This window comes from Helianthus annuus, chromosome 7, assembly GCF_002127325.2.
Source record: "Helianthus annuus cultivar XRQ/B chromosome 7, HanXRQr2.0-SUNRISE, whole genome shotgun sequence".
Taxonomy (NCBI): Eukaryota; Viridiplantae; Streptophyta; class Magnoliopsida; order Asterales; family Asteraceae; genus Helianthus; species Helianthus annuus.
Genome location: NC_035439.2, coordinates 10,029,532 through 10,045,051, shown reverse-complemented (window position 1 = coordinate 10,045,051; position 15,520 = coordinate 10,029,532). Strand labels below are relative to the sequence as shown.

The window sequence follows — 15,520 nt, the reverse complement described above, 5'->3', positions numbered from 1 at the left end:
TATATCCCATTTTAGATTGTCAAGGGCGACAGTGGCGAGCAGATAGCCACTCGGCCGGTAACCGGGTGGCGGGTATGTATTGACTACCAGAAAGTGAATGCTGCCACGTCAAAGGATCACTTTCCTTTGCCCTTTATTGATCAGATTGTCGAAAAATTGTTAGGTCAGAAATTTTACTGCTTTCTTAATGGTTATTCAGGGTATAATCAGATTGCTATCCACCCTGATGACCAAGAAAAGACCATATTCACGTGCCCCTATGGCACATTCGCATTAGGCAAATGCCATTTGGGCTGTGTAATGCCCCGGCCACCTTTCAAAGGTGTATGATGAGTATCTTCTCGGATATGGTCGGGGATACCCTAGAGATTTTTATGGATGACTTTTCAGTCTTTGGGTCATCATTTGATACATGTTTAAATAAACTATCTAGGGTATTAGAGCGATCTGTCCAAACGAATCTAGTGCTCAGTTGGGAAAAGAGCCATTTTATGGTTCAAGAGGGTATAGTGTTAGGACATGTTGTGTCAAGTAAGGGGATAGAAGTTGATAGAGCCAAAGTGAGAGTTATTTCTACTTTACCTCCCCCTACTAATGTGAAGGGCATCCGTTCCTTTTTAGGACACGCCGGATTTCACCATAGGTTTATTAAGGGCTTTAGTGTCATAACAAAACCATTATGTAACCTATTGTTAAAAGATGTTCCATTTGAATTCAATGATAAATGTTTAAATGCTTTTAATGTGCTGAAGGAACAATTGGTACAGGCCCCAATCTTGCAATCATCCAATTGGACAAAGCCCTTTGAAATAATGTGTGATGCAAGCGATTTTGTTATTGGGGCTGTACTGGGGCAACGAGTAGATAAGAAATTGGTCGTTATCTACTACGCAAGCAAAACCCTCTCCGATGCTCAATTGAATTATACCACAACGGAGAAAGAGTTGCTTGTCGTTGTCTATGCCTTAGATAAATTCCGGTCTTATATTTGTGGAAGCAAAGTAATCGTTTACTCTGATCATAGTGCAGTCAGGTATTTAATGGAAAAAAAGGATGCCAAACCGAGGATGATTCGGTGGGTCCTATTATTGCATGAGTTTGATCTCGAAATCAGAGACAAGAAACCGTGTAAGAATGTAGTTGCTGACCATCTGTCACGACTACCGGCTGGAGTAGAGGATGTCACACCTGAGATCAATGAGCACTTTCCTGATGAGTTCATAATGGCTGCTAGTTCCGGGCCTTGGTATGCTAACTTTGCAAATTATCTTGTTTCAGGTACAATACCGGATGCATGGAATAAGCGTAGGAAGCAACAGTTCCTGGCATAGGTGAAGAATTATATCTGGGATGAGCCAGATTTGTTCTGTATGGTGTTGATCAGATTATTCGAAGATGTGTGCCCGAGACGGAGTTCTTGGAAGTACTACAGCATGCTCACTCATCTGTATGTGGCGGTCATTTTAGCGGACAAAAGACGGGTCATAAAGTTCTTGAATCTGGCTGTTAACCTTGTTTAAAGACGTGTTTGAGTTTGTTAAACATTGTCCTAATTGTCAAAAGATGGGTGGGATTTCAAAAAGGGACGAGATGCCAATAATTTTGATTGTTGATATTTTTGATGTTTGGGGAATTGATTTTATGGGGCCGTTTCCCAATTCGAATGGTAATCTTTACATCTTAGTGGCGGTTGATTATGTTTCAAAGTGGATTGAAGCAATTGCCACTAAGAAAAACGACCATACCATAGTTTGCAAGTTTGTCCAATCAAACATTTTTGCAGGTTCGGGATTCCTCGGGTTATAATTAGTGATGGAGGATCCCACTTTAAAAACTTTAATTTTGGCAAACTTTTGAAACAGTATGGCGTTAACCATCGAATTGCTACACCATATCATCCACAAACAAGTGGACAGGTTGAAGTGTCGAACAGGCAAATCAAGGAAATTTTGCAAAAGACAGTGCGAACTGACCCTAAGGATTGGTCATCTAAATTGGATGACGCTTTATAGGCATATCGCACCGCTTATATAACTCCTATCGGTACTACACCCTATCCTTTGGTGTATGGGAAGGGTTGCCATTTAACCCTAGAAATTGCACATCGTGCTTTGTGGGCTGTTAAACAAGTGAACACTGACTATTCAGATGCAGGTGCCCACAGGTTGTTGAAACTGGGTGAATTGGAGGAATTACCCAATGAGGCGTATGATACCGCAACCGCATACAAAGATAAGATGAAAGCGGTGCACGACGCAAAGCTAAGGCGTTTGGCGTTTACGGTAGGTCAAAGGGTTTGGTTATTTAACTGTCGTCTTAAATTATTTCCAGGTAAACTAAGGATCAAATGGACCGGTCCATTTGTTATTACACGAGTGGGACAATACGGAGATGTGGAGATTGAGGATCTAAAGGACCAACGAAGGCAAGTGGTGAATGGTCATCGGTTGAAACCGTATCTAGACGGTGATGATTTGAACCCATAACCAGAGGAGGTGAGCTTTCTTGAAAGCGCACCGGAGTATACGACAGACTGAGAGTCATGAGAAGTCTTGTTGAAGACTAAAACTTAGCGCTACCGGGAGGCAACCCGAATGTTCGGTACATATTTCCTTTATTTTTGGTTAAGTGTTTCTTCATTATTTTTATGGTTGAAAAGGTTTTGTGTGTCACCCACAGTGTCAGACAAGTGTGGGGAAGTTAAAGATACCCAGGTATGTAGCCAATCTCAGTTGTGTGTCGAGGGCAACTCGATTTCCGTACGGGGGGTGGAGCGGGCACGTGAACGAGAAAACGAGTGAATCGGTTTTATTCAAAAATTTTAAAAATTGTCAGAGAAATTGTCATATGGGTCTTGTAAACAAACACATTCCTTGAAAACCTTTCAAAAAAAACATTTGGTTGGACCGTAGCTTACGGTCCGTAACCATAGGTTACGGTTCAAAAGTTCTGTCCACCATTTAAAGTGAACCGTAGCTTACGGGTCTCCAACCGTAGGCTTGGTTGAAATTTTCTGGTCATAATGTGCAGCTCAAGGTGAACCGTAAGCTACAGTCTCCGAACCGTAGCCTATGGTCGGGTTGATTAGCGAAAAAACGGATTAGGTTGGGCATGAACTTGACCCGAATTTGAATCTTAAACCCATTTGGCTTATACCCGATTCATTTAATCAGTTTTTGAAACCCTTCTCCATCACAAACACCTTATCTCATTACTTACCATTATCATCTTCTTCCTCAAGCTCTCATAGCCTCCATAACCATCTTCCATCTCTAACTTCCTTGTTTCTCAACCAAATTGAGTGGTTCAAGAGCCTAATTTGGCTAATTTTTCGAGAGGAACACATCCCTAGCCTCGGTTTCTTCCAAAAAACGCCCAGATTCGTTCGAATCAGATCGAGCACGAAGAACCCTAGATTTCAAATTTGGGGGTTTTTGCTTAAACTTCATAATCAAGTTGTCTAATGGTTTTCTAAGCCTCCTAAACGAAAAAGGTATGATTTTTACTAAGATTTTGCTCTGATTTGATGAAGTCAAGGTAGTATTGTTGGGTTTATGTTTTGTTCATGTTTAGTTAGTTGTCTAATAGTTGAATAAGCATGTAAGGAGTCATGAATCTGTGATGTTGTATTGATTAATGAATTAAAATGGGGCAAAAGAGTTGCATGAGGGTTTGGATTAATGTTATGGCTAAGGGGATATCATTGAATCTGTTTTGATGCTAGTTAATGAACCACATTCTGTTTTTTGTATTGAAGTTGTGAATTGGGAATACATTGGGTAAGGATTTAACTAGTAAACAAGTAGAGCCATGGCATAGAACAAGTGTGGGGAGGTTTCATGAACTACACACTTGTTCTAGCGTATTATTAGCTAATTTGGACTAACTTGGAGTTGTTTGTTTGTTTGTGTGATTGTAGATGGTAAGATCTTGCCGAGGAAAGGAAAAGGAAACCGCACCACCGGAAGATGTAGCGGTTAGTTCAAAGAGGGCACGAAGGGGTACTGGAGTGGAAATCCGGGAAACAGCAATGGATGACTATGTTCAGCCTCCACGGGGACATGGTGATGTTCCTTATCATCCCACTTGGAGAGATGGTCCTCTTCACAAGTAAGAAGCAACACATCAGGCTGAATTGTTTTATAAGAAGATGGGAGATACGCATTTAATCAGATCAAACGCATGTTTTGAGAAGCGTATTCATAAACCTGATATTAGGGCATTGGGGCTTTTTGAGAAATTTGTTGAACTTGGTTGGGAAGCGGTTTTGGATTTCCGTGGCAATGAAATTGGGGAAGTTTACCTCAGCAGTATCATGGAGTGGTTAAGTACTCTAACTAAGGATGACAGAAGTGACCCACCGAGAACCATCACACTGACTGGGAAGGTTAATGGGAAGCCGGCAACTATGTCTCTTGCTTCGTTGAACCAGGTTGCCAAATTCGATTCTAAAGCGGATAGTTTCTACACGTTTATCAAGGAAAATGATTATTACAATGATCAGAAGAAGATATTTGGATAGAATTTGATGTATTCTGAGTTGTTTTGGCTGAGTAAAGGGGTGGAAATGAAGCGGGATAACCTGAAGCCGCTAGTGAGGGTTTTGTTGAGTTTGATGGTTTCGAATGTGGCTCCACGGTTAGGAGATCTGATGGGTGTTCGGAAATGGGAGTTAGTGGTTCTATTTGCTCTTATGACGGGGCAAGTTCATTTGTCTTTTCGGCAGCCGGTGATGTTGCATATTTGGCAAAGCCGAAACAAGAGACAGAAAAAGTTAATTCCTCACGCCCGGTTGATTAGTGCTTTTCTACGCAAACAGGGGGTTGTGCCAATATCTAAGAAACCCTTCGAAAAGCCGCATGCCACCTTTTCGATCGCCGAAATGTGCACTGGCGATCGGATTACTCATGTGAAGACCAAATTGTGGCACAAGATAAAATTTGGGGATGGAGCAAAGTTGAAGGTGTTGTAATGGGGAAAGCAGCGACCAAGTCAAGGAGAGATGGATGACTTGGATTCGAGTGATGAGGAGTTATTGCGAAGGAAGAGAGAAGCGGGTGTTCAAGTGGGTGAAGGTGGAAGTAGGCAGTACGAGGGACTGAGGCAGTCGGACTACTCCTGGGGAGTGTTCAATGATGATATGCAAGCGAGGGTACAGAGCAGTCAGCCACCGGAATATGCTGGATGGGAGATGTGGCAACAGTCGTTGTATGATCAGGGTTCGAGATTGGAGGTCAGCAGGGAGAGGCAGCATGAGGAAATGATGGGATTTTTACGGCATGCTGACCGTGCACGTCATATTAGTGGTGAGATGGAACTAAACATGAGGGCATATGATGAAAATCAGACGCGACATTATCATGACTATTATGCTGGAGTTCCATATTGTGAAAATCCACCTCATGTGGATTATAGCCAGTTACCACCATACGAGCCCGGTATGCCTCGCCACCCGATACCCCAGGTTCATGGGTCCATGTGGTTGCCTAGAGAGTATTCGGAGCCTCATTTTCAAAGCTCCTATCCGTACCAGCCGCCGCCGTATGAATACTCTACTCATCAGCAAGCAGCTCAGTCTTCTTCATCTCAATCACAGCAGCGAGATCCACAAGGAGGAGGCATGGCGGACATCTTTGACATGAGCTCATTTTATGAGCACGTGGGTGGATATTATGGTGGACCACCGGGTCCATCATACCAGTGAGGCAGTCTCTGACTCGTTCTGGTCCATGTGCTCTCTCCTTTATGAACAATTTACTATTTATTTTTGCTTTGTGTTTTGTGTTTGGTGGTGTTGAAACTCTGTTTGGTGTGTTATGGGATTTGTTTTGTTTTGTTTGTTTTCTTATGAGTTAGCCGCTCATTGAGGGTAGTTGGTTATTTTTCCGGTCTTATAGTTTTAAAAGTACCATACATTGGGGACAATGTATCCCAAATGTGGGGATGTGGAAGCCCGGGAAGGGATTTGTGGATAAAGCTTGAAGCGATTGAAAAGTGGTTGAAATCGATGAAAATTGAAAATTTTGAAAATTTTAAAATTTTTCATCGCCTTAAGCATGCTAATTGGATACGAAAACCTAAAGTTTCAATCACTAATAGGCTTCTTACCGGTAGTAAACTAACTTAGTTCCCTGTCATGGTTGTCCCTTTAAGTTTCATGAGAGTAGGTTTGACAAGTGCTTTTATAGGAAATGAGTTGAAAGGTTATGTATATCTAGGGTTAACATGTTTAATTGCATATGCTACATGTCGTCAACCTTTTGACCTTTTCTTGGTGAGATCTTGAGTCTGTAGATGGATAGGATACATTAAAAAATGAATTCATTTGTTGAGTGCAGGTTACATGTTATTCTATGTTAGAACTTGTGTGATTCGATGCATGCTGAGATTGTGGGTTTGACATGTGCACATATATGATAAAGGCATTAGGATTTCCTGTTACACCTGTTGTGTTGTGTTTGTGTTTCTTGTGTGTTATTCACCAACTTCCCTTAGTAGCCCTGTTGAGCCTAATTACCTTTCGTTTGTTCACCCGATATGAATTGTGTAGACCAACCGTGAATAACAATGCTGTTTTAGTAAAAAAAAAAAAGAAGAGAAAAATATAAAAGAGAAAGAGAAAAAGAAAGAAAAAAGGAAAATATCAAAAAGAGAGTTTTGTGAATAATGCTTGTTTTGTTTGGGTAGAAACCAACCCAAAAGTATGAGTCGTGTGAATAAAGTTGTCACGGTTTAGTTGTTTGCTCGTAAGCCATATAAAAAATAAAAAGCCAAAGATTTCCCTACCTTAGCCTAAGCCCAAAACCCGAAAGTCCTTTTGATATGTGCCATGTTAGATGATACAGTGGAGGTGTGATTGTCATACAAGTCTATGATTGCAGGATTTCATGTTTGCTTATTGAGTGTTTTTATACTAGCACATTACACGCTAATCCAGATATTAACCCGAGAGGAGAGTACAATGTGAGGGGTGTGTAGCATGTGTTTAATTGTAAACATGTTAGTTTTAGATAGACAAGTCTTGAGTTTTTTAAGTTGCATGAATTACTTGTCAGACTGTCAATCTCGATTGTGTTAGTCTATGGGACGGGTATGACTTGGGACTTAACAGGTTGAATCGGTTAAGGGGTTTAGAGGTGTTGTTGCTATGGTGATTAGTTCTAGTTGGTTTTCTTGAGGACAAGAAAAAGGTAAGTGTGGGAATGTGATGGAGAGGGTGAAACCCAAGCTTTAGAGTGTTTAAATATTGTGTTTTATGTGTATTTGATGTGTTTGCTTGCCTAGATTGAGATAACTACGAGAAATTGGTGTTGTGCAGGTAAAGCATGTAATTTGGCGCATTTATAATGATTAAAGATAAAGTGGATCGTCAAGAGATTGAATTCACAGTTCGTGACAAGAGTTGGAGGCATTTTCGGTTGATGTAAAGGCTTAAGGACGCAAGTTACATGAAAGAATGAAGTTCGAGGTCCGTTTGGTAATAAATGGGAAGTTATTTTGTGCTCACATATGAAAAGAATTGGAAGAAGCAAAGTTGAGGGGCTTATTCGTCATTAAGTGAAAGTTGATGTTGAAGAGGAATTGAAGGATGTATGCGTGACCGTAGGCTAAGGTTATGAAACCGTAGCTTACGGGTGGATCATGGTGGCAAGAAAGCAAACAGAAATTTTAAACCGTAGCTTACGGTTCAGTGATGTTCAAAACAATTTGGTCAGGGATTAGCAACCGTAGCCTACGGTCCTCAATCCGTAGGCTACGGTTGGGTACAACTTATTGGACAGAAATCTTAAACCGTAAGCTACGGATCCCATTCGTAGCTTACGGTCCGTAAAGGTAAAAACGTGCAGAACAGGCCTTAGGGGATATATTAGGGTTTGTTATGTTGGCATTCATTATCTCATCTTCCAAGGGCGATTTTAGGACTCCAAGAGCTCCAAGTTCAAGGTTCTTTCACTCCAATCCATCAAGATCTTCCACCGAATCATTCAACCGATCATGAATTCATCATCAATTCAAGCTTTTGTTGACTTTGTGAGCGAGATGAGCGGCTAAACTTCTATGGTTTCCTCCAGATGGAGGGTTTTTGTAAGTTAGGTGATACTATGTGTTTGCTATAATCGTTTTGACTTGGTGATCTAAGCATTCGATGCTTTTCACCTTGATTTGATTTTTGGATTGTAAACAATTGCATTTATTTAAACCTTGATTTATAAGCATTCAGTTCCTGAGAGTTCTAGTAATTGGTATATATTTGACATGGGATTAGGGTTGGTAATTGTAATTAATAATCATTCGATAACCTCCCGTTATGTATTGACCGGAGTACTTAGTCGTTGGTTATCACAATTAATTAATCAAGTTTAACACTTATGTCTATGTAGGTGTTATGATTAAACACATAGTTGAAACTAACTGTAAAACCTGAAATCTGGAGGAACCATCTTCTTTCCTATTGATTCAAATCTCATTTTTTGTTCGTTAATTTAGATAATTCTCATAATCAATCAAACCGATTTTTCAATTCAGTAGTAGTTAATTAATACTTTTCATTACGACACTTTCCACAATCCTCCTCTGGTTCGATATCCGACTTACTCTAGCTACTAGTTTACTTCGGTTTTTGCATGTCCATAACGACAGACATCAAGACTTGGTTCATGAACAAATGAACTTTCCGTTGAAGTGGAGAAAATGGATTCGGACTATTCTCAATTCGGCAAGATTGTCAGTTTTGGTAAATGGTTCTCCTACATATGAATTCCAATTCCAACAAGGAATAAGACTAGGAGATCCTATCTCGCCATTTCTATTTCTTATTGGGATGGAGGATCTGACTTATATGATTAACAAAGCGATCGAGGAAGGTATTTTTCATGGTATTAAAACGCCAAACGAAGGACCAATGGTGTCTCATCTACTTTATGTGGATGACGTGTTATTGGTAGGGGAATGGAACGAAGGAAATGTGCAAAATATGTTTCGGATCCTTAGATGTTATCGTGTGGTGTCGGTCTCAAGATTAATTATTGCAAATCAAATCTTTTTGGTACTGGGGTCTCTAGTGAGAAGGTGGTTGATATGGCAAACTAAAAGGGGTGTCAACCTAGAACATTGACATGTGCATATCTTGGATTGACCATAGGGGCGAATATGAATTGGATAGCAAATTGGAAGCCAGTGTTGGATGCGTTTGATAAAGAGTTCTTCGGTTGGAAAGCGGCGACTCTTTCGGAAGGATGTAGGCTCATGGATATCAAGGCCGTGATGGAAACGCTTCCAAAGTATTTCTTCTCGTTGTTTTAAGCTCCTTGCAAAATTATCGAACAATTAGAAGGTAAGCGGGGTAAATTTTTTTGGGGAGGGGTGGATGATAGAAACAAAGTTAATTGGGCTAGGTGGAATAATATCACGGGACCAAAGAGGCCGGGGGTATGGGTTTAACTCTGATTCGGGATGCTAATATTGCACTCCTAGTGAAGAAAACAACTCGGAGCAATATCCCGAGTGATTCTCATATGACAGGGACTTGGAAGACGATTAGTAAGCTGGATAAAGAGGTGCAAAGGTATAATATGAACCAGTGGGAGCTGTTTCAAGGGGTTGTCGGTAATGGAGAGGACATACGGATTTGGGTAGATCCTTGGTTATTGCCGAAACCACTTAGTGATCCAAATTTGCCGTTCAAAAAAAAGGGTTATACCCCAACCTGTTTTTGCTGGAAAACGAGAAGACGGTACGAATTAAGAATGCTATCAAAAAGAAAATAATATTGTTTCTTGGAAATGGAGATGGAAGCGGGTCAATCTGAACCAAACAGAAGCTAGTGAACTTGATGATTTAATGAACAAGTTGCAACAAGTCATTCCAAATGAGAGCTTGGATAGATGGAAGTGGGTCGGTGATAACTCTGGTTTATATACGGTGGCGTCCATGGAATGGTTGATGTTCAAGTTGTCGCAACAACCGGATTCTAACGTGTGGAGATGGAACAACTGGGACCTAAGACTGAAGGGTATGGGGCCGGCTGAGGCCCGGCTAGGACCGGCGCCGGTCCCCCACACCGCCCCCCTGGGCTCGGCTCGGCACAATCGACTCCCCACAGCCGGGGAGGACGGGCCACATGTTAAAAAAAGTAGCCGTTACAACGGCTACAATTTATTTAAAAAAAAATCCATTTTTCTATAAAACACACCCATTTTCACCATATTTTCCCCACTTTCAACCCAAAACCCTTTCACTTTTATACCATTTTCTCCCCACTTTTATAAAAAAAAATATCTTTTCATCCACAATGCCATCTAATTCTTGGTGGTCCTCGTCTTCAGATGACGAAGAGGAGATGTTTTTCGCAAACGCTGTGCTACGGGCGGGGCAGATTCTTATTGAAGAGGAAGAGGAAGACGTCTCGTCTGAAAACGTTATTACCAGATGAATACGGATTAACAGAGACCGCGAAGCTTTATCATTAAAAAAATTTATTATCCTTATTCCTTATTTCCTCGTATTTATATATTTTTTACGATAGGAGCGCACGAGAAATTGGTGAACGATTATTTTTTGGATGAACCACTTTACAATGACGAGATTTTCAGACGCAGGTTCCGAATGAGTCGCCGGTTATTCACATGGATTGCTAATGATTTGGCGGGGCTAGACCCGTTTTTCACGCAACAACCTGATGCTAGAAGTTATGAAGGGTTCACCACGTTACAAAAGTGTACTGCGGCCATTCACCAACTGGCATACGGGACAGTGGCCGACGCTTTGGACGAGTACTTACAAATGTCAGCAAGAACTACGCGGGAATTCTTGTATCGGTTTTGCCATAATGTGGTAAAACTGTATAGCAAAAAATATTTGCGTAAACCAAACGCGTATGATGTTCAGCAGTTGTACCAAGCTCATGAAGCACGGCACGGGTTTCCGGGAATGCTTGGTAGTATTGATTGTATGCATTGGGCGTGGCATAACTGCCCGACTGCGTGGCGCGGCCAATATACGCGAGGTGATCACGGCCATCCAACCTTGATACTTGAAGCCGTGGCATCACAAGATTTGTGGATATGGCATTCTTTCTTTGGTCTCCCTGGTTCACTCAACGACCTCAACGTGTTATACCAATCGGCGATCTTTACCGATGTCGTTAATGGAACCGGTCCGGACACCCGTTTTATAGTTTATGGGGTTGAGTATAGACGTGGCTATTATCTTGCTGACGGGATATATCCGTCTTGGTCTACAATTGCAAAGACTATTCCATATCCCGAGGACGAAAAAAAGAAAAAATTCGCCAAGCGTCAAGAAGCTGCAAGAAAAGACATTGAACGTGCTTTTGGTGTCTTACAAAAAAAATGGGCCGTCCTTGAACAACCGGCACGTGCGTGCACACCGAAGAGGTTGTGCCTTTGTATGTACGCTTGCATTTTGCTCCATAACATGATTATTGAAGACGAAGGTCGGGCGATTTGTGAGTATGATGAGAATGCATCTTACGGGAATACTGTCCCGGTTGATCCGCCACAACAGGATTTAAACTCGTTCTTGCTAACCAACGATTTCACCCATGCAAACCTTCAACAGGATTTGGTAGAACATATTTGGAACAACGTTAACGTCGCGGACGGTGACGGTGACGAAGACGAAGATGAGTAGTTATGTAATGGATTTTATTATCTTCCTTTATGTGTTTTTTTAAATCTAGTCTTTTTTTTACAAATTTTAGGTAGCATAATTTTTTTTTCGGTTTTGTAATTTTTATTTATGTGATGTAATGGATTTTATTATTTTCCTTTATGTCTTATTTTTATTTAAATGTTGAATAGTTTTTATAAAAGTTAAACAAATAAAATAAATTAAACAATGAAAAAATATTTGGAGTAGGCTCATCCTCCACCCCTCTCAAAAAGCATGGAGGCCCATCCTCCATGAGATGGTGATGTGGCGCCTACGTGGCGGCCCATCTCATGGGGATGAGCCTCCCCATACCCTTTAGCCTAAGAGGATTAATACTTTTATGTGGAAAGCGGATAAAGATTGCCTTCCTACCATGGTGGCTCTAAATAGAAGGAACATCATCTTAGGTTCTGCGGACTGTCGGCTCTATGCGGATAGGCTGGAACATTGTGAACACCTTTTCACCTCCTGCCATGTTGCTTTGATGGTCTAGGATTTTATTTAGCTGGTGTAATATTCCAAACATTTATTCTTTTTCTGTAAAGGACTTAATTGATGTTTGTAACAACATAAACGCGAGCGGCAAAAGGAAGAAAGTTATTCAAGTGTTTATCTTTACACTCAGCATGGTCCATATGGAAAGCAAGAAATCGGTCTATTTTCAGGAGCGCAACTATAAGCATCCGAAAGATTAAAGTGGATATCAAGGCGTTGACGTACTTATGGATGAAAAATAGGTCACCCCTTACAAATCTTGCTTGGAAGGATTGGTGTAATTTTGATGTGTAATTTTTGTTTCGTTTGTTTTTGTTAGGCGCTAGCATCTTGCTAGTTTGCCATTTTTAATGAAAATCGCCGTTCAAAAAAAGTTAATAAAGTAAAGCTAACCAATGGAATTAGGAGTAAGAAACTATTAAAAGAAGATAAAACACCATTTTGGTAAATACTTCTGAAACAACACTACTTTAGAAAAAAAAAATCTGATTTATTTTGTATGTTTTTTTAAGGTGATTGTCAATTTTAACTTTAGTTTCCAAAAATAAATCACTTGAGACGGCAGTAAAACAATATTTAATGAGAAACTATTATTCGTGTATGTATTACTAATTAATAACTAGTATGTACACACATTTTCGTCCCCGAGAATCATTAAAAATTTTGGGGTCTAGTGTAAGTAAAAAAATTGGGCCCTTAAAATATAATTTAAAACTAGAATTACGACCCGCCGTAATGCGGCGGAGATTCTTTAGTTATAACTAAGTCGATTTAGGATGCGCACGTTATGTTGAACCTGTCAAACGGGAAAAAATAGACGATGTAAAAACGTTCACCCACACACACAGGTTGCGTCGTGTTAACTCGCGTTAGAACGAAACGTAAAAACGTTAAACCAAAGATGCACGTTGCGATGTGTTAAGTCACAAAATTTCGAATGAACCATAAAGCGAAAAAATTTGAAAAATCCCCAAAGCCAAGGTTACAACAACGGAACAACCATATGAATAACCATTTTTTCTTTGAAAAACCCCCCCAAAAGCCAAGATTACAACACATAAGTAAAAAAATCAAAGTGGTTAAATCGCAAAAGATTGAAACTTTTGAATTAGAAGTGAAAAATCAACTTAATTAAAGGGGTTAAATTACCAAAGATTAAACTTTAAACTTAAATTGTCAAAGATTAAAACTCTAGGGTTAAAAAGGAAACAAAGATTAAAACTTTAAGCTTAAATTGTCAAGGATTAAAACTTGAAGGTTAAAAAGGAAAATTCCATTTTTTTTTTAAAACTCCTAAAGCTAAAGTTACAACCACCTTAAGCACAAGTTAGTTGCTTATTTATAGGTTAATAATAATATGTGTATATATAACCTAGTGAGATCAAACCTGCTTGTTGCGCTAAGTGAAATCATTCTGTTTTGAAGCACTCACTACAACAAGCGGAAAAGAAAACTCAAATAATATAGTCGGAACATGTCCAAAGCAGGATTCAAACTTGGGCATTCACAATTCTCCAACCTTTTCCATGTATAGGCCAACCGACCAAAAATTGATTTGTTGTATAGTTTCAAAACAAAATATTATAGAGTAAAATGCCAAAATGATTCCTGAGTTTAGGTCAATTTTGCTAGTTTATCCAAAAAGGAAACTTGTGTATCTAGGTGCCTGAGGTTTCATTTTTGTTGTCATTTCAATTTAATTGGCAAACCTGGTTAGAAATTTATGTCCTTTTTATCGTTTTTCTCATTTAAATGAAGGGTATAATCATCATTTTATGCATGTTTTCTTATTTAAATGGAGGGTATAATCGTCATTTTATGCCTAAACTCCAACAAGAACTCCATCATTTAAATGAAGAAAACGATAAAATGAGCAAAAATTTCTAACCCAATTTGTCAATTGAATGGAAATACCAAAGAAAATGAAACCTCAGGGACCCAGATATAAAAAGTTTCAATTTCGGACTAAAATGACAAAAATAATCAAAACTCATGGACCATTGACATAATTGTATATTATATGTACACGATTAATAAAAGTTTTGATCCCACCCGACCATCCCAAAAACCGGGCTTGCCTACACACAACAAACCATTTGAGCCTAGGTTTTGAAACTTCGGCCCAACACACAACTATTATTTTAACTAGTGTTTTTCAATGACGTGCGTTGCGCGAAAGGCATTGGTGTTTTCGACCGACATCATTCTTCAAATGATTCGAGATAAACGATACGTAACCAGCCATATCCGGCATCGTGGAGTGTATTAAAAAGGGAGCAATTGGACGATTGGATGCTGGGCTAGGTGTTTCTTGGAATGCCCACGGATTGTTCGGGTCAAAACCACGATTATGAGTATTCATTTTTCGTATTGTGGTTGGATGAGATTTTTTTTTTAAATAAGATAGAGATGATTATAGAAGAGGTGGAGTAGTTGTGGTAAAAAAAATGAATAGAAGTGTGAGTATTTATAGTGAATAAATTTTTTTAACACATAGCCGTTGGCCAACGACTAGCCCAAACGGCTACTTGTCTTGGCCAATGAGATCCCGCCATGTCATCTTGATAGCCACGTCCAACGCCCGGGCTGAAACCCCCGCCCAAGGGGTCACGCCGAAACCAAGCCCACCCGAGGTGGTGACTTGGGCGTTTGTACCCAACCCACGCCACAACCCCTGCCCTCGGGCTGAAACCCCGCCCAAAGGGCCACGCCGAAAACAAAGCCCACCCGGGGTGGTGACTTAGGCGTTTGTACCCAACCCACACCACAACCCCGCCCCATACCCCATATTCTAATATACCCAAAATTCACTGTTCATTTAGTTTGATTTTTATCATATATGAATTGTTTTTAGTGTCCAAATTAAAATAAAAACAAAATAATTAAAGGATTAAACCCCGGGTCTTTTAAATATAGGGTAACATGAATACAATCCAACGAAATGCGTTTTGTTATTTCGTCCTAACAAATTATTTATAGAATCATCATTCAAAAAGAGATGGTCCTTAAAGGAGATTGAAACAAGAGAATTGTACGATCCGTCCATACACATTAGGGGTGTAAATGAGTCAAGCTGAGCCTGATCTCGTATAGACTTGAGGTAGGCTCATTTGACTGTGAGAGAGCTTGACTCGTTTGTGTAAGTCCAGAGATCTTCAATCGGATATCACAACCACAATCCTAAGTGTGGAAAACTAAAGAAAGTGTGGAACAAGAAGATGAAGTCGATTGTTGTATTAATATATTGCACACAATCCCAAGGATTGTCTGGTACAAATGTTGATTAAGAACACTAACAATCAACAACTAGAATTTGCCTCCTTAGCTCTCTCTAATGCTTAAATCCCTCAAG

General features: G+C 40.0%; 1 protein-coding gene across 1 annotated transcript; it reads left to right on the top strand.

Annotated features, from left to right (window-relative positions):
- Nucleotides 1–10,605: 10,605 nt before the first annotated feature.
- On the top strand, nucleotides 10,606–11,652 carry LOC110924978 (putative nuclease HARBI1). The gene has a single exon (XM_022168951.1). It carries the CDS (start codon nucleotides 10,606–10,608, stop codon nucleotides 11,650–11,652), a length of 1,047 nt encoding a protein of 348 aa, XP_022024643.1.
- The last annotated feature ends 3,868 nt before the right edge of the window (nucleotides 11,653–15,520 follow it).